The sequence below is a fragment of the Cervus canadensis genome, chromosome 2 (genome assembly GCF_019320065.1).
Source record: "Cervus canadensis isolate Bull #8, Minnesota chromosome 2, ASM1932006v1, whole genome shotgun sequence".
NCBI classification, from domain to species: domain Eukaryota; kingdom Metazoa; phylum Chordata; class Mammalia; order Artiodactyla; family Cervidae; genus Cervus; species Cervus canadensis.
The window spans coordinates 18405392-18425085 of record NC_057387.1 but is presented as its reverse complement, the minus strand read 5'-3'; the positions used below and the strand labels follow the sequence as shown (position 1 = coordinate 18425085).

General features: G+C 43.7%; 1 protein-coding gene across 1 annotated transcript; it reads left to right on the top strand.

Moving 5' to 3' along the window:
- The first annotated feature begins 443 nt into the window (after positions 1-443).
- On the top strand, positions 444-12483 carry ENSA (endosulfine alpha). The gene is made up of 4 exons (XM_043457602.1): positions 444-641; positions 2258-2383; positions 3694-3860; positions 6558-12483. The coding sequence occupies exons 1-4, from the start codon at positions 585-587 to the stop codon at positions 6571-6573; spliced, it is 366 nt and encodes a 121-aa protein (XP_043313537.1). The 5' UTR covers positions 444-584; the 3' UTR covers positions 6574-12483.
- Positions 12484-19694: the final 7211 nt, after the last annotated feature.

Sequence of the window (19694 nt, the reverse complement as noted above, 5' to 3'; positions counted from 1 at the left end):
TACACCCTAAATGACACACTGGAAGTGAGGAGGACCACTTTAAAGTCCACTCTGACCTCCATGTTATTTTCTGGAGATTGATAATTTTCTGCTAACACTGCGCGAAACTTAATCCTCTTCACCTGGAAATAAAAGGTTTCCATCCTTTCGCTCTCCAATTCGAAGCTCAGAAAAGTCCCCTGGGGGCGACGAGGCAGGGCGGCAGAAATTCTGACCCCCGCAAAAGGAGCAAAAATGCCAAAGTTACCAGCACCACCCCTTAACCTCCCCCACGTGCTTCCAATTGGTCCTTGTGAGTCACTCTCTTCCCAGATTGGCGTTCCAGCTTGCCCGTCGCCTCCATAGAGCCCACATTTAGCCAGCAACTATTGGTAGATCGTTACGTCATTGCCCTATCCACCCCGCTCCCATTGGCTCCCATAGGAAGGGGCGGTCGCAACGTCACAGGCAAGGGCCGCCATTTTGACTGAGCAATCCTAGTGACAGGAGCTGAAGAAGCAGCGCTGGTTGTCCCGTTTCCCCTCCCCCTTCCCTTCTCCGGTTGACCTCCCGGGCCCCCCACACTCCACAGTCCCGGTCCCACCATGTCCCAGAAACAAGAAGAGGAGAACCCTACGGAAGAGACCGGCGAGGAGAAGCAGGTGAAATGGAGGGGGTGCGGTGGGCGAGTTGGGGGCGATTGTGATGGGGCGGGAGGCGGTCTCCCACCAGTGCGGATTGGTCGCCATGGTCTCGGGCTCTGCAGGGGTTGGCCACGTCTTGCGTCATGCAGGGTGAGTTTCAACATAGCCTGCCTCTTTGGCTCTGGTTAGTTGGCTGGATTGTCAATCAGTGTAGTACCCTTCCTGATTGGTCAATAGGCCTACAGCTAGACGTATTGAAGCTGTGCTGTAATTGGCCGAACCTGAGCGTGGGGCGGGTGTTTGGAAAGAGTGGGTGAATGAAAGGGGGTTGGTGGTCTCGGGATGAGATGTATGTTATTGGTTAGTAGGGGTAAAATGAACCAACAGCTAGGCTGGGTCCTTCATTCTATATCCTCAGAAAGATACAGATCAAGATACAGACGTTTAAAAAGGGATCAGCAGTGGGGGAAGGGAGAAGAGTAATTATTATCATGGCTAATTTAAGGCGGCAACTTTCTCAAAGAGACCTATTTTGATCGCTGGAGATGTTCTGTTGCCCGCCTTCAAAGAGGACCTTACAAAATTGAAGAGGGCTAGAGTTTCAAACAGAATAATGGAGGTTAAACCTAAGAAAGACCCCTAGAGAGTCGTGAAAAAAAAGACGCAACCATATTTCCCCCCGACTTCTAAGGTAGTGGGGACTTATTTCACCCGCAATTCTGTGATGAAAATACGACAACTTATTTAGGTGTTTTGTATTTGATTTATAACATTTAGTACTGGACTCGGGTTCATAAAATACCCCTGCGTTATATTTGGGCCAGGTTTTCAAGGCAAGGGAATGTAATTCCATTAAAGAAAAGGGCGGCAGGGCCCACAAAAAGGGAAGCAGAGAGTAACAGCAGCAGTAAGAGACCCTGCAAGTTAATTGGACTCTTGGCATGTTTCCCAAACCTCCATCACTAGGGAAGGTGTTGATTTTTTGGCAGGGCTGGTGGGTATACTAGTGAACCCACTGTATCTTAATTTTCCTGAGATTAATCTCTGTTTACTTGTCACCTTCCTACTACAATGTGTATGGAAACAATGTTGTCCATTATTGCTGTCCAGTGCTGACCATTGCTAAGGGGGAGCTTTCTGGAGAAGGCCACAGAGCTAGCTTCCATAGATTTATCAAAAGCCTAGCTTAGGAGGGAACATCTCAGCAGTTATCCCTTTTGATTTCCCATTTGACCTGTACTGTGTTTTACAGACAGCTAGGGATTTCCCTACTAATCTTGCATCACCAGAATCCCTGCTAGCTCTTTTCTGTCTTTCTTAGCTTCTGTGCTTAGTGAGCTACTGCTTGCTCTTTGATTAAGTATTGTTCTTTGGTATTACCTTTAACCCAGTACTCACAGGTCACTGGGGTGGTTCCCTGGGTGTAGTGTGACAAACAACTTATCTTTTTTTCTCACAATACAGTCATCTTGAGCTTTAGGGATTTGAACAAAGGTCTGGCTTTATTTAAGAGTGTGAATAACATGTTTACAAATGGGTAGATCTCCAGGAAAAGGTAATAGTGTAAAAGTTAGCAGATTAGAATCAGTTGCTTCTCAGTGTTTAATTTTACTGGCCCCATTTGTTTCCTCCAGGACACGCAAGAGAAAGAAGGTATTCTCCCTGAGAGAGCTGAGGAGGCAAAGCTAAAAGCCAAATATCCAAGCCTAGGACAAAAGCCTGGAGGCTCCGACTTCCTCATGAAGAGACTCCAGAAAGGGGTATGGAGCACAATCTCTTACCCTCTTACTTTGGAACCAACGGGGCCTTAGGGATAAGATCTGTGAAAGTTCTGCTGAACACTGATATGAAAGTTTTGTTGAACACTGATATGAAAGTTTTGTTGTTGGGCAGTAGTAAAGAAAAATTAGAAACTTGTTTAAAAAAAACCCAAGGCAAATACTGTAAATTCCTGAAAGGGTATCATTTATTTTCTGATTTCCCTCAGGATACTAAGGCTTAATGGAGGGGCATTTAGGAATGGCCTTGGGAGAGTGAGGGAAGGATGTCAGAGTCTGGAAGGCTGACGACCTCCATACGTTTGCCTATTTGGATGGTGGGAGTTTTAGGACTGCAGATACAGGATTAGAGCTAAATTTTGAGGTGCATCATTTCAGAAGAAAGGCCATCTGTCCTACAGATTTCCTCAACTTGAAATGATTTCTTCAGACCCTTGAAGTTAGCACCAGCCATTAACTATGCTCCCTGAAGAGACTTACTTTTCCAGTCCAGAGTGGTCCTTCTCCCAAGGGAGAGTCTTACCTTCATAGCCTTCTAGCTCCTCTTTGGGTTCCTCAGTCCTTAGAGGTACGTAAAACTGACTGAGCAGTTGTCAGTCATTAACCTGGAGTGTATTTCTCTATGCGGATGAAATGGAGAGGGAGACAGATCCCTGTGGAGAATCCCAGTTAGAGTCTTAGTCACAGATGATGTGATGCTGATATGCAGTTTACCTTGCTGTAAGCAAGACAGGCGTGGGCAGGCTGTCACAGCCATGGAACATGTGTGGGAGTGGTTGGAGTCAGAGGAAAGTACATTATCCTCAGGAACAAGCCCAGTTTCTATTCATAGTCTGAGAGAATAATTTCTCATTTTAAGGTTGTTAGCTTGAGGTTGATCTCCTACTGATAGCCCCAGGTTGACCCTTTATATATCTTATTCATTTCTGTTTCTGCAGCACCAAGCCCATTGGAGGCTTATAGGTCCTTTATAAACCTTTGGGATTAAAGTCAGTAATATGGTTGAAGCATTGTGGACTCATGAGCCTACTAAAGGCTATAGGAGCTGTATTTCTTAACTCCAAAAATATACACCCTAGCTGGGAAACTGCTTACAAATGTCAAAAAGTCAGAAGACACTGGGAAGAAAGCATAATTAAATATAGTTAATACTAAGCTGTGTATACATGAGGCTAATCAAAAAAGATTTGAAAGATCTGAGTTTGGATGCAGGTTTATAGGGTTTATGGTCTCCTTGCTTTTGAGGAAGACCAGAGCTCCTCACTCACCGAAACCTCCCTTTTGTCTCTTAGCAAAAGTACTTTGACTCAGGAGACTACAACATGGCCAAAGCCAAGATGAAGAATAAGCAGCTGCCCAGTGCAGGACCAGACAAGAACCTGGTGACCGGTGACCACATCCCCACCCCACAGGATCTGCCCCAGAGAAAGTCCTCGCTCGTCACCAGCAAGCTTGCGGGGTAACCTGGCCCCCTCTGCTCCCCTTCTCACCCATTGGACTTTTATATGTCATAGGCAGGGATAGAGTGGGTACCTAAAGTTTTCTCTTCTCAGCTTGCTCACCAGAAATGACTATGCTGCTTCTGGGGGCTGCTGAGAATATAAGATGGGCTAAAGAGAGGCTCTGAGTTCACTGCTTTGGTTAAACTGAGATTTCCACACCCTCATGTGGCCCAAGTAGGGGCTCAGAAATAGGAGCCTAGGATTGGATAATGCTGCAGACTTTCTTTTTCATTTGTATGAGAAACTGGGGAGATGTCATTTCTCCTTTTGGAAGAGAATGTGTCCCAAAATAGGTGAGGCTAAGCCTTGGGAATAATATGACAGGTTTAACACCCTGAGGCTAACCTGATATGATTGGGAAAGATAGATTGAATGAGATCTGTTTTCTGTGCTTTAAGTGTTTTGTCCTTTGGGCTGCTATTGCTTTCGTGTTTTCATTATGGCAGGTTTAGCAAATCCTCAAAAAGAAAAACTGATGTGCTTGCCTAAAACTATAATGCCCACCTAACCTTCTTTACTCAGTGTCTTTTACAATTTGCCCTGGAGGATATTATTCATGTAAAATGGGCACCTTCTCTCTCTCTTCCAGCATGTTGCTTTTTGAAAGTATCATGGGAAAGTGGAAAGAACACAGGGTTAGCAGTCAGGATATCTGGGTTCTGTTTCCATTCAGTTCTAGACAGAACTGACCTGTAGCCTTGGTTGAGTCACTTCACCTCTCTGGATTTCTGCTTCCCCATCTGTAATATAGATCCAAATGTAGATCAGATTGATTCTAACATCCCGAAGAACTCTGTGCTATTCATTGTAAAACCAAAAGTGAGGAAGGACCATAGATGAGAGTACAGAGAACTCATTGGAGGCCACATGAGGAGAGAAATTGAGATTTAGGGATTGTAAATTCAGGCAGGAGGACCTCATAAGTGTCATGGTCTTGAGGGTCAAGAAAAAAAAAAATTCTAAGAAGCTAGCCATGAAAGCGCTTGCCTCTGCTCTCCCTTCTTTCCTACAATCTGGGCCTTGGCTGCTAACAGGCTGCTCTGGGAGCCAGGCTGTGGGCCTGAAGAAGCATGCTCAGTCATGCTCGTGTGGAGTCCCACATTTCAGGTGTTCTCAGCTGCCAGGTGTATCGTTAGGGAGACAGTAAGAAAAGGGAAGAACAGTCGCTCCGGGGCTTAGTGCTGCTGTGGGGCTGGAGCAGCAGGTTCTCAGGAGATGATTCACCTTGGAGAAAGCTGGGGAAGGCGGTTAGGGAGAAACAGAAGGAGCACTGAGAAATCTCTGCCTTCCTGGAGCTCAGCTCCTGTGCTCTGAGAGGTAGCAACGCTGATCATGAACTAGGTAGAGGAAAGAGGGGCTGCGGGTGGCCAGCATCGTCTATCTGATTATCACTAGCTCGGCCTGAACCATACTGAATGCAGTCTGCTAGTTAGGACAGAGAGGGCCAAGTGAGAGCTAGCAATTCAAGAGAGGAAGAGTCTGTCTTTGGTCCTCTCTTGACCTCTCAGCCCACAAGTTCTGATATGCCACACATCTGGCCCAGTGAGGACAACTGATGAACTTGCTGATGCACACGTGGGGCATTGGGGTGTGTCTACACTTCTTTCCTGACCAGCCATTCACTTTTCAGGCCATCATTCAGATTGGGTAGGAAAAAGTTGGTGAGGAAGGAATGGAGGGAGCAGGATGCCGTGATTCCCTGGCCCCTAGGGCAACTCCTTGACTGTCACTTGTAATTGTATATAATTTTTGTGTTTCTTGCTTCATTTCCTCATGCTGTCTTCCTTAGTCTAAAGTCCATGTGGGAAGGGGAAAATGCTGAATATCTTTGTATAGTTTCCTCAACTGTCCCAGACATGTTGTACATAGATATGTCATGTTATTATATATATAAATATATATATAATTTTGTACGTTTTCTTCATCTCCGATCTTCTCGAATTTTGTACTCTTTTCTGTCTGAGCTGCTCTATCAGTCAGTGTGAATCCTCAAGACTGAAATCACAGTGAGTCTCAGTTTTAGGAAGGAATAGAAGAAATAGGGAAATCAGAAAGACTATTGGTCTCTCTTTCCACCCGGTCATCTTCAAAGCTAAGGAAACAAAGAAACAAGCTACTTTTCGTAGATGCCACCTCCTTCCACAGCATGAAGTGCATAGCTTCCATGGCAAAAAAGGGTCATTTTGAAATTCAGTTTGCTTTGATTAAACCTAGAGTATTAAGTACATTCAAAACAACACATGTGTTGTCTGGCCCTGGCCTCCATGCAGCTGCCACCTCATCACTCTGCGCCCCCCAACCCCAGTCCGTCCAGCTCCACTGTGGCAAGTGGCTCTGGCCATGCCCCTGAAACTGAGCCTGCTCTGAAAACCTCGTTATTTTGATCTTGTCTAAAGAATTTCTTTCTTTGTTTTCTTGGGTATCTCCAAAAAGCCAGAGAACAGTTTTGTAACTAGGCGAAGACAGAAATTTTCCTTTTCTTTAAAAAAAAAAAAAAAAAAAGACTCTCTGGATAGGACTAAGACATGTGCCATGTATCCCCAATGATTGATAAGTGTGGAAGAATGATGGGGTAGAGACCGGGGTGGAACTTAGGCTTTTTTCCCTTACTACTTGACAGTGTTTTCTTTCTCTTCTTCTGTGTTCGTCCGCAGTGGCCAAGTCGAATGATGCTGCCCGGGGCTCCGCCAGATCCTGAGACGCTGCCCCCTGGGTCCTGTGCTGGCTCCTGCCCCTCCCTGCTTTTGCAGCCAGGGGTCAGGAGGTGGCTCGGGTGCGGGCTGGAGAGGCAGAAGCCCCTGCCCGTCGGTGTCCCAGCGCATGGAGCCCCTTGGGCCGAGCACCAAGATCTTGACTCTTTTTTGTTTTTCCTTTTTTTTCCAAGTAATTGTTGGGAGACATCTCAGTGAAATTCTGGGGGTGGGGTGGGGGGGGGGTGGGGGGTTGAGAGGGTGGAGTGGGAGATGTAAGGGGTTATGAATTAGGACTTAGAATTGATAACAAAAACATTCCTAACTATCCTCCTCCTTAGCCTTGTGGCTGGGGTGGAGTGGGGGTGGGGTGGGGGAGTGAAGTGGACTAAAGGTGAGGGGTTCTAATTGAGCTGTGTAGAAGAGTGCCTTGCTAGCTTGGATATGACTGGGGACCTGATGTCAGATAAAAGAAACTGTCTAAATATGAAAGATGTAGATGACTCCTCTGGTTCTGCAGAACAGGCTAAGAGCTGAATGTTTATTGTTTGGGTGGGGAAAAAGTGCTGTCCTTGAAGTAGATTTGCTGCGGGAAGAAGGGCAGTGAGTGTGGGAGAAAGGGGATGAGCGTGGGAGAAAGGGGATGAGCGTGGGGAGCACTGCAGAGCCCAGGGGACTTTCTCAGTATTTGAAATAAAAAACAAACAAGAAGATCCACGGGAAAAAAAACACAAACCAACCTAGAAATTCTGTGCAGCAGTTGGTGTGTTTTATTGGGGTTTGGTGAAAGGGAAGAAAATAAGACTGAAGACAGCATTCAGGAGAAGCTGGTGTGGGGTTCTGAGCCCCTAAGGAACAGGGGCCCTTCAGATGGGATGTGTCTGGGTTCCCCGTTTCCATCATTTAGGGAGAGGGTGCAGGGACATTGGCATATAGACCAGGACTTCCATAGCTAATGCAAAGATGACTCTTCCTCAGGTTCTGACTCACAAAATGAGGGGTTTGCAGTGTTTGATCTGAAGGGTTTATTGACACCTGAAGACTACTCCAGGCTAAGCATGAAAGGAAGCCACTCTGTTTTCCCTTTCAGTCTTGCTCTCCTTCTCAAGTTCCTGTGTCTCTGGAGAATTGTAACCACTAGTTATCAGCCTTTCTGCTAGCGGCCAGCAGGAGGCAGAGTCACTTCTTTCTTCATGATGTGCTAACCATTGCTGGAATCCTGCCACTGAAAGGGGTTTAAAACTATCTGTGAGTGTAATATACAAAAGAAGTGTTGCCAAAGGAGAAACAGACTCACACTTTTCTTCTGTCACACTCACACCAATCTACTATGTTTGAAGATGGAAACTTGTCCATTTGCCCAAGGAGATTTTAGGCATAAAGGAGATTTTATGATTAGGAGATTTTACCATAGTTATCTTCTCAAATGAGCATGCATCAAGGAAGACAGAATCCTGGAGACAATAGATATTCTAGAGAAATTTCTATCACATTGAGAGGGTGGAGTACTTTTAAACTAGAGAAGGAATGTTGTTCTCAGCGTGTGATTCATTCTCTCTTCTTAATCAGAAACTTTCCAAATAAGTTTTCAGCTTCTCAGGAAGCTGACTTGCTCTCTCCTAATTTAGTCAGGGGACTGCAATGCCTCCTAACCATCAGCCTTTCTGAACAGCATGCTAGACACTGAACTAGGTGGTTTGGAGATACATTAGAGAAAGGCAAGCCCCACCTTTAATGGGGTTTCTTATCTAACTGGAAGAAAATACATGAAAAAGTTCATACACCTCAGTAGCATAAACTTAGCTCTTAAAGCCAGGAGATGTATGAGTGTTCATTATGATGGGGTTTCTGAGTCTTATTCCCCTTAAACCAGTCCCATGACCTCTTTATGAGCACATTGTCCCTACTTTTGGTTTGCCAAGTGGCAACAGCTGGGCAATAAGGTCAACAAGGCTCCAAATGTGGAAGCATCTAGTTAAGTTCCATTTAATATAAAGAGAAGGGACGTTGACATAGAAATAAGTTATTTATAAGGTAGCAGTGCTAGTTTACTGAAGACCTTGAGTTAGCATCTCTTAACGTTTAGGCTTTTACATGCTTTTTCCATTACTCTTGGCTTTCCTGGTCCTTAAGTTTAAGCTGTAGCCTTAGGAGTCCTGGGGTGCCCAGAAATGGTCATTGCTATTTCTGTTCCAGCTTAAAACCTGCCTTTCCTTTTTCTTTACTCCCATACGGCAGGGCTAGGCAGTCAGGAAGCCCGATTCTGCAGTGCTTCCAAAAGCTGTTCTTGCCCATTGTTTTAGCTTAGTGTTTTATCTTTAATCCAAAGAGTGGATTCAAGGGTTCTGCCACTCCTCCAGCATGGTGGAGTGATAATTGTGTTGACATGTCTCTCAGTTGAGCCGTCTGATATGCAGGGTGGCAGGCATGAAGTCACCATTATTGTTGTCCAGCCACATTTATTTTAATCTGATGTGGCCTGAGCGTGGAAAGCACAAGCGAGAGAAAAAGCCGGGAGAATTGCCATTGACGATCGCTCCTGTTGGTCTGCCGGCCGCACCCACACGCAGCCCGCATATGTGCAGTGCCCTTTGCTGGACCTGGAGGGAGGTCACCAAGGAAAGGAGAGGTCTCTTCCCTCGGAAGCTAAGGTATGACTGGCATGCAAATAAACAATGTAATAAGACCCCACAGAGCACACGGGATCTTAACTCCCTGACCAGGGATCAAGCCCATGCCTGTGGTGCAAGCATGCAGTCTTAACCACTGGGCCACCAGGAAGGTGTCCAGATTACCGTAGTTCTAAGAATTCCTGTGAACCAAGAGGAGGGTCAGGAGATGAGTTGTTGGCTGAATTTCCTTAGAGATGGGTGACTGACTTAAAAAGGCCCCCCCATGCTTGGGCAGTGATATTTTAATTCACAAGTAACTGTTGAACTCTGACTTTGGGGAAATACTAGCAGTTTTTGACTCTTTGCAATTGGAAGAATACTAGCAGTTATTGGGCAAATGAGCAGTGTAAGAGATGGTGTCTGCCCTGGAAGAACTTGAAGCCTCACTGAGACAGCACTTTTACACATAATGCAAGATAGTGGTAAAGGAATTCTGAGAATGGAAAATTCAAAGGGCTGGAATCATGAGGTAAATATTAGTGGAAGAAATGGAAATTGAACTGGGCTTTAAAAGATGGGTAGTATTAAAAAATCTAGTTCAGTTATTGATAAGTGCCTATAATATGGCCCTGGAGTAGGAAATGGAAACCCACTCCAGTATTCTTGCCTGGGAAATTCTATGGACAGAAGACCCTGGTAGGCCACAGTCCATGGGGTCGCAAAAGAGTCAGACACCACTTAGTGACTAAACAAACAACTTTCAAGGAGATTCCACTCTGGTGGGGAAACTACACATGAAATCATGCTACCGTGTTAAACTTGCAGCCGTAGAAGCTTAGCTACATAGAGGAATAGGGACAAGTATTTAATAGTAGTTACATCTAGCCCATTGCTAAGTCCTTAATTTACATCATCTCATTTAATCCTCACAACAGTTCTACAAAGTAGATAGTATTGCCATTATACAAGTGAGAAAACTAAATCAGTAACTTGGCCAAATCACACAGCTTCTGAGAGTGGAGGCAGAATCCCAGTGCCTGCAATGGGATGGCGAAAAGAGTGATCTGGAAACGCTTCTACTACCTGGCCTGGTTCAATCCCTGATTAGGAAATTAAGATCTCACAAGCCACACGGCACACCCCAAAAGAAAGTAATCAGGAAAAGTTTCATGGAGCAAATTCTGAAGGAGAAACAAGATTTTTCTAGAAAGACGTGAAAGGGCATTTTGGTAGAAGGACCAACACTAAGAGAAGGATGAGGCAATGTGGAATCTGCTGATTTTGCAGTACAGTATCAAGTGAGTCCTGGGGAGGGACTGGAGACCAGGCTACAAAGGCAGACAGAAGGATATGATTTGCAGGCAGGCATAGGAACCACGGAGGTGACTGCAAAGAAGAAATCTAGTTGGTTCTGTGTTTTAAATAGGTCACTGCCAAATCGTGTGGAGATGAAATTTAGTTGTTTAGTCACTCAGTCGTGTCCAGCTCTTTGTGACCCTATGGACTGCAGCATGCCAGGCTTCCCTGTCCTTCACCATCTCCCAGAGCTTGCTCAAACTCACGTCCACTGAGTCAATGATGCCATCCAACCATCTCGTCCTCTGTCATCCCCTTCTGCCCTTAATCTTTCCCACCATCAGGATCTTTTCCAATGAGATTTAGAAGTGATAGATTTAGTGATGGACGGGTTCTAGCATCAAGTTTCCTGGTTTTGAATCCTGATTTTTATACATTTGAATGACTTGAGACAAGTTTCTTAAACTGTCTTTGCTTCAGTTTACTTGTTTCATAAAATAGGAATGATGTAGTACCCACTGTACTGGATTGCTGTGATGATTAAACAAGATAGAACATGTAAAGCCCTTACTTCAGGGATTGCAGCAGTGCCTAAGATATGGTTCCTGCCCAGGGAGCTTATAGACTATTGAGGGATACACTGAAGATAGGTAGAGTGACAATAATTAAGAGTACAAGGATTCAGAGCTAAGATAGGGAAGAGCATAAAATGCTCTGGAAGTACAGAGTCTGGGCACCTAATTTGAGTAAATGGGAGAACAGCCAGGAAAATCCTTACACAGAGAGTAGCTTCTGAGCCAAAATATGACAGAGTAGTAGGACTTAGGGAAAGGGGGCCTTCCAGGTAGAAGGAACAGTCTGAAAAGATGCAGAGGTATTACATTCTGAAAACTTAAAATAATTGAGTAACTAGCATAGTATGCAAGGAATGAGGCTGGAGCTGGGTGGAGGTAACCCAGGGTTAGGTCACAAAGGGCCCATTAGGCTTCATCCTAGAGTCAGTGTGAAGCTGCTGAATAAAGATTTTGAGCAAGGCAGTGACATGATCAGATTGGCCCCTTAGAATAATCTTTCTGATTGTAGTGTCAGTAGGAGCTAGAAATGGTAAAATGGGTGTATTAAAGATACTACTAATGGGATGGAAAAATTGGAAAAGGGAAAGGCTATTGTGAAAAGGAAGATGATGAATTCAATTTGAGACATAAGTTTAACAAACATCTAAGTGGAGAATTCTGTACTTGTAAAGTGTTAAATAACCATGGGTTAGTTGAGGTACAATAACAGCCTGTATGTAGCTACAGTACTATAGGTTAGATATGATGAGGAAATAAGGTAATGATAGTGGGGATGAAGACTGAACAGACTCAAGAGATAGATGAGAAGTACAATCAACAGAATCTGATGTGAGGAGTGGGACTCGGGAAGAGACAGGACTCTATTAAAAAATCCTGAGGTAAACTATGATGCCGTAATCCAGAAAGAGAATACAGCTGGAAGAGCAAGTTTGGCATGGAAGACAATGAGTTCATTTTGCAGTAGAGTTGATGTGAGGTGCCTGTAGGACATCCAAGAATAGGTTACTAGATTTATGTTAAGTTACTGGATTTATGCATCTAGAGGTTGGAGAAAATTTAAGAATAGGAGATACAAATTCTGTAGACCTCAGGATACACTAGTAAAGCCATGGACATGTAAGTACAGAGAGCAGAAAGACTGACACACTGACCCGATGAAGGCTGACACCTGAAGGAAACACAAACAGGCTCACCAGAATAGTCAGGATGATGTGGTGCCCAAGGACAGAGTTAATGGAGAAACTGAATCGGTCAGTGGTGTAAAGTACTGTTACAAGTTACATTTAAATCTCACTGTGTGATTAAGTGTTAGTCGCTCAGTTGCATCCAACTCTTTGCAACCTAGTAGTCTGTAGCCTGCCAGCCTCCTCTGTCTATGGGATTTTCTTGGCAAGAATACTGGGGTGGGTTGCCATTCCCTTCTCCAGGGGATCTTCCCAACCCAGGGATTGAACCCACGTCTCCTGCATTTCAGGTAGATTCTTTACCATCTGAGCCACCAGGCACCCCCAAATTTCAGGAAAGCAGCATGCCAAAATTGTGAATAACTGTCAGCATTATGGTTTAAGGAATGTATGTTTCTACTTTCTGTACTTTTCAAGATTTTGACAATGAGCATCTATTTGATGATTAGAGGTACTTTTAATTCTAAAAACAAGAATAAAATCACAGAATTTTTTTTTTTCTTTTTGATGGACAAAAGGGTGTCACTTTGGTTTACCGTTTAGTAATCTTTTGGGACCAGTTGCAGTGTATTGGTAGAGGTAGAATCTTGCTTGTAAACCTGAGTGGTGTGTGAAGGTTTTGTTGTCTGTTGTTGTTTTAGGATGGGAATGATAAGCATGTATATTTACTAAGTAAAAGGAACAAGTAAAAGTAGAGGCATCATAGAGAATGATAACCAAAAAGCAGGGCTCCAAAAAGGGTGGGGTGTGGAAACAACTCAGGTAGATGTGGTTAATTAAACAATAGTTCAGCAAACATTTATTGAGGACATATGTGCCAACCTCTGTACAAGGCGAGGTACTGAGGTTAATCTAGTTAGCCAGCCAGCCGAGTAAGAAATTGGTCTAAAGCAGAAGGACAGATGCCTCATCCTGCTTGAGACTCAAGGTGAAGATACAGAACTTTGTTTGCAAAGTAGAAATACAGACACAGACGTAGAGAACACATTTATGGATCCCACAGCAGGAAGGGGTAGTGAGAAGAAATGGGAGACCGGAATTGACACATATACACCACTATGTATAAAATAACTAATGAGAACCTACTGTGTAGCACAGGGAACGCCACTCAATGCTCTGTGGTGACCTAAATGGGAAGGAAATCCAGAAAAGAGGGGAGATATATATATATATATGTATGTATGTATGTATGTATAGGTGATTCTGAGCACACATAGCTGATTCACTTTGCTGTATGGCAGAAACTAACACAACATTGTAAAGCAGTAAAAAATAATTTTTTGAAAAAAAGATGAAGATATAACTTGGTAAACTCACATGGGTATATAACATGGGTAAACTCACAGCTGTTTGTGAATAGGGGTCAGTAATCTCTAGGAGTCCTTGTCTGACGGCTTGCTTATTCTTTGTGAAATAGGATGTGAAGTTACTACTTGAGAGTTAGGAAGGTGGGAGTTAGGGGACTTAAGAAGAGTGGCCATAGTGTTGAGAGGATGAAAGGGAGGAGGATGAAAGAGAGATGAAAATAAAAAATAATAATAATAACAACAAAAAAAAAGAGAGATGACAAAAAATACTGTTATTAAGTAAGAGAATTAGGAAACAGTGTTGAGGATCTAACAGAAACCGTGGATGTATAATCCTTGGGATGCGTAACCCATTGGAATGGTGGTTATTGTTCAATCACAAAGTCGTGTCAGACTCTTTGCAACCCCATGGACTACAGCACACCAGGTTTCCCTGTCCTCCACCATCTCCCAGAGTTTGCTCAAGTTCATGTGCATTGAGTCGGTGATGCTATCTTACCATCTCATCCTCTGCCGCCCTCTTCTCCTTTTGCCTTCAATCTTTCCCAGCATCAGGGTCTTTTCCAATGAGTTGGTTCTTCACATCAGGTGGCCAGAGTATTGGAGCTTCACCTTTAGCATCAGTCCTTCCAATGTATATTCAGAGTTGATTTCCTTTAGGATTGACTGGTTTGATCTCCCTGCAGTCCAAGGGACTCTTGAGAGTCTTCTCCAGCACCACAGTCCGAAAGCATCAGTTCTTCGGCCCTCAGCCTTTTTTATGGTCCAACTCTCAATGACACCGTTGGAATGGTATCAGTTCATTTATTTCTGCTGTTTTCTCTAGCAACACCTAGCTGCCTGGGTACAAGAGCAGAGACGATTATTATTGTGTAGATCCTGGATCATGATTTGTAGACAGATGAAGAGGATTGACAGAGGAACAAGGGGATAGAAGGTGTTGGTGAAAGAAGGAATACTTGATTCAGACTGGGTAAGAAGGTAGGCTAAGGAAAGTATGATAAACTCAGGTCAAGAGAAGTCTTAATAAGGTCAAAGAGCAGATGATTTAGAAGTGATAAAGCTGGAAGCTCAGGACACAGTGTCAGAATGATGTTGGAGTTTAAGATTTCAGAGTTGGAACTCTTCCGTGTCATGACAAGGGCAATAGGAACAGGTGTTTCAAGTGGAGTAAAGGTAAAGCTCATTGGGGTATTAAAGAACTGAGGGAGTTTTCATATCAAGCTGCCAGGGTAGGTGGCTCATGTGTTTCAGCTTTTGTTCTATCTTATTAAGCCTAACCACATTCTTTTTATAAAAGGAAAATTGAAGTGTCTTAACTTAGAAAGCAACAATAAAAGAATTATGGGCTTAGAGTGTTGGGTCAGTAAATCAAGGTGTTTAAATGAATCTAGAATTATGCAAGACTGGGGAGGAGAAGATGAAGCCAACTTCCAGTCCTGGTATAGGAGTGACCAAGAATAGCAGAGAATATGAAGGAGAATTTAGCTTGACAGAATGAACTCCAAAGTAGGAGGGATTGCGTGCAAATGTCTTGGAAAAATAAGGGCCTCAGGATGGCACTAGGGAGCTAGGAGTGTCTCAGTTCCCCCACTTTCTGATATAGGAGGGGAAAACCCTGTAGGTCTGCAAATACAGCTATGTTTGAGGGTAGCTTCAGTGTAATTTAAATGAGTGGGTTGAGGGAAATTCTCTAAAGAGGAGTTTCTGTGTGAGGTATCGGAGAAATGACAGGACCAAGGTTGAAAGTAGGAGAGTTCTGCATTTGGGGCAGAGTCCAAAGATTATAGAGATGGCAACCACTTGTGCAATGAATTAGCCTTAAGGCTCCCAACTTGGTTCAAAAGTTGTTTGGTACCAGTCTTGACTGAAGGCCTCACAGGGCTATGGAGTTCAGTGTCCTCAGGCCTGCCCCTCAAGGTTCTGAGGAGAAGATTAAGCATTCCATCTCTGAAAAGACATTCTGGGGAAAAGGGAATGGAATAGTAGTTTGAACAGTGATCACAAAGAGGAACAAGTAAGCTAGATTAAAGGAACAACTAGGGGAGAGGCCTTTATCAAGTGTTTATTGACCTCCTACCAGGACTTTGTCATGTTCAGTGCTGCATCCCCAGTATCAAGCGTTTGGCACATATGTGTTCAATAAATATTTGTTGGAGGAATAAATTGTTGGCTAACTTATGTTCAGATTAGTCTGTGAGTATTTGGAAAAAAAGTAAAGAGTTTGACGTCTTTCATCAGTCTCTGAATGGCAGCAGTAGTGGATAAGCCAGGAAATGAAACGTCAGAGAGAACCATGTTGGAAGGTTACTCTGCACACAAAGCTGGGTCTCTCTCTTGGAAAACCTTTAGATGAGCCACATGACTAAGAACAGGTAAAGGTCAAGTGCTCAGAATGTCAACCAAGGATTGCTTTTTCTGTGAAACATTAACTTCTGACAGGAAGAGAGCACTCAACACTGACAGCCACATTGTGGTAAAGTGGCCCCTTCAGGTAACAGAAAAGTTTTGGTATAAACGGAAGTTTTAGTGACAGAGGCACTTAGTGTTTTTATAATAGATGGACTTTTTTTTGAACCTTCTTCTGATATATTTATCATGAGTAGATACTAGAGAGTAATACAAAACATGAACTCTTAGTTCATGACTAAAACTGAACTGAGTAGAATTTACATAGTACAAAAACTTTTCTTAAATTATTCATGTTAACTGCTAGAGCAACAAGTATTGTTCTTGATCCAGTACCAGCTACCTACCTTACAGTCCCAAACCCAATTGGTAACATCAAACTGATACTTGCGCTACAATATTTATATTTTTAACTGCATATAAAACTCTCATGGTAGAAATTCAAACATAAGTAGACCTATGAGGGAAATTTGGGGGTGGGGGATAAAGATAACTTAATCTACCTTCATATACAGTCTGAATCAGGTGGATTCCTTGAACTGTCTTTCACTTTTCACTTTAATCACCCCACGTAGACACCACCTACTCAAAATATACAAGGGCTTCCCAGGTGGTGCTAGTGGTAAAGAACCTGCCTGCCAACGCAGGAGACATAAGAGACTTGGGTCAGGAATATCCTCTGGAGGAGGAAATGGCAACCCACTCCAGTACTCTCGCCTTGAAAATCCCATGGACAGAGGAGCCTGGTAAGCTACAATCCACAGCATAGGGTCACAGAGAGTCAGACTGAATCGCCTTAGCATGTGTGCATGCAAATATACAAAGGGAAGTCCTGGCATCACTCAATGATCATGAGTCCTGGTTTGACATTAAAGTCCATGTCTGAAGCATCTATTATGATAAGGAAAGTCTGAATCACCCTCAGACTTCCCTCTATTACATTTCTGAGTAATTTCCTTTTCTACTGACCCAGACTGGGTACATGCAGGAACTATCCAAAAGTACAGAGTTTTGGAACCACAAGGACATTTGAGATCATTGAGTTCAGTGAAACTGTGGCCAAGAGATCGTGCCTTTTGCCCAGTTGCACAGGCTGTGTCAGACAGCTCAAGGCCCTCTTCTCTAGAAGCTGATCTCACAGCAGATTTGGGACTCCAGCTGAAATTTTTTGTTGTTGTTTTTAGAAGTAAACAAACAAAATACTCAAGTTGGAAGTTTGAGAGGAATTCAGGGTCCAGGGAGACAAGCTGGTGTCGCGTGGTGTTCCCTTCAAGTAATCTGACCTGTCACTGGTGCTCCCACAGTGGACCAAGGAGAGGACTTATATAGGACCAGCATGTTATAACTTTCCACCTTGGGACTATTAACATTTTGGACCAGATACTTTGTTATGGGAACTGTGGTGTGTATTTTAGGATATTAACAGCCTCCTCATCCTCTACGTACTAGATGCTCAGTGAGGACAATCAAAAAAGTCCCCAGACATTGCCATGTGTCCCCTGGGATCCCCTAGTTGGGAGCCACTGTGCTGACTAAAGGAAGAGGTTCTTGTAACTCATGCCTGGGGCTACTGAATCCTCTCAGCAGCGCCTGTTATTCCTGCACCCTTGTGCCTAGATTCTCTCTCACCTTTCCCCCTGGAGCCTCTAGGCCTTCATCAGATGGGATCCTCAGATGGGTGCCCTGAAAGTGGCACCTGTGGTGAAAATGGGAAGCAAAAGTTTCTACCCTTCCCCTCTTGCACCAAGGGGATCCCCCTGGTTGGATAGGAATTTACATAATTGGTTAAAATAAGACAAAACCTATGCAAGGCCTAACTCAACTGTAGCTGCTGTGAATCAAGGAGAGAGCAGAACTTTAAGCCCCTTTCCTATCTTGACAGTGGGCTGGGAAGGGGAGATAAGGGCATACGAAAGGAATCTGCCCTTTCTGCACAATTTCCCCTTGACTCAGCTGTCCTACTTCCCCTCCCCAGCCCACACTCATCCTCACCAACGCCCATATTTAGCACTGCAAGCCTGTGTTGTCGTAGAAAGACAGAAACCAGATGGTTGCTATGAAGATGTGTTTACACACACACACACACTCTCACACACACACACACACACACCCTAGGGCATGGCCCAGACAGCAATGGCAATGAGTGGCAGTTCTTCCTGGGATGTGTTTTTCTTTCTCTTAATTTGCTGTTACCCCATCACCTCTTCTGTTCTCCCCATGTTTCCATGCTGCTTCTTCCTGCTCCCAGATAACACTTCCTACTGACCAGTACTGTTCTTCAACATCTCCTTTGCCTCAAGAAATCAGAGTTTAAGAACAGAATTACTTAACCTCCACCCCTTAATCTGTAATATGAGGAAAGTTATAATACAAACCTTAGATGGCTTTTGCTAGAATTAAATTAGATATATATAAAGAAACTTGTGACTGACAAAGTATATTCTCAATGAATGGAATTTGTTCCTGTGCTAAAATAAAGCCTGCTCTGGGGCACCTGGGAACCAGCCACAGGTGCCTTTGGAAATCTTGGCTCATGCTTTCTCTTTGATGGAAGAAGGAATCTATTGAGGGAGTGTCCTTTGTCCTGTAGAATTATAGAAGAGCAGAATTGGGGGGCGGGGGGGGGTAGATTGCCTTGTTTTTTGCCTTTGTCATACTCAGTTGGAAAGCTGTTAGGGGAAGGAAAGTGTACATATATGATCTCTTCCTCTCTGCATGAAATGAAGGCCATGGGAAAGAAAAGACACAAGACGTGAAACCACTGCCTGGCTGAAATGGAAGCACGTAAAGGAGGCAGAGTGTTCTCTGGGTCTTGGGCTCTGTCTACTCTTCTCCAGCAGACCCCTCTCCACGAGGAGCCTGCCTATGTCGGAGTAACAGGCTGAGGCTTATTCCTACTGTAGATTCTGTGCATGGTGTCTGTTGATTTTGGGGGGAGAAAAAAAAAAGAAAAACCTGGAATTTTCTGGAACTTCCCTGGTGGTCCAGTGGCTAAGACTCTGTGCTGCCAATGCAGGAGGCCCAGGTTCCAACCCCTGGTCAGGGAAGTAGATCCCACTTGCCCCAGCTAAGACTCAGCACAGCCAAATAAATAGTTTTTTTTTTTTAACTGGAATTTTCTAATATCAATATGAGAGCAGGTACTTCCACCCCTGAAAATAGGTAAGATTTCTCTTCTTCAGCTTGAATTTATTATGGAACTATGTTCTTACAGGAAGTCTGAGTTCTTCCCAACACACTGAGGAAAATAGAAGAAAACATTATGTACCTTGCGTTTTCCCCTCTGTCCTATGTCACAGAATAGACATTGCTGTTCTATTTTTACAGGTTAAAAAAAATTTCTTTTCTTTGATTGAAAAAAGAAAGATAAATTCTAAACTGAGAATTGTGGTTACATCTGGAAGGGATTTAGAGAAATGGAATTGGAGGTGATAAAGGAAATTTAGTCTCATCTATGATGTTTTGCTTTTGTTTACAAAGAGTATTTATGTATTAACTATGTGATTAAAATTAAATTTTCAGTAGTAAGACTATTTTAAATAGTAAGACTATTTGACAAACTTTTAATGAAGCTCAGAAAAGGTTATTTATCTAAGGTCATTTGATAATTACAGACTCCAGAGTCCATGGCTGCCTACCACCCCCATCCCAACCCAGAGCACATGTCCTATGCATACCCTCATGGAGAACTAGGTTTGGAGCCAAGAGGGAGTCCTGA

Coding starts and splice junctions, on each gene's coding strand:
- ENSA (XM_043457602.1), top strand. CDS start 585: ATGTCCCAGAAACAAGAAGAGGAGAACCCTACGGAAGAGACCGGCGAG. Junction 642..2,257: donor AGACCGGCGAGGAGAAGCAG/GTGAAATGGAGG, acceptor TGTTTCCTCCAG/GACACGCAAGAGAAAGAAGG. Junction 2,384..3,693: donor TGAAGAGACTCCAGAAAGGG/GTATGGAGCACA, acceptor TTTGTCTCTTAG/CAAAAGTACTTTGACTCAGG.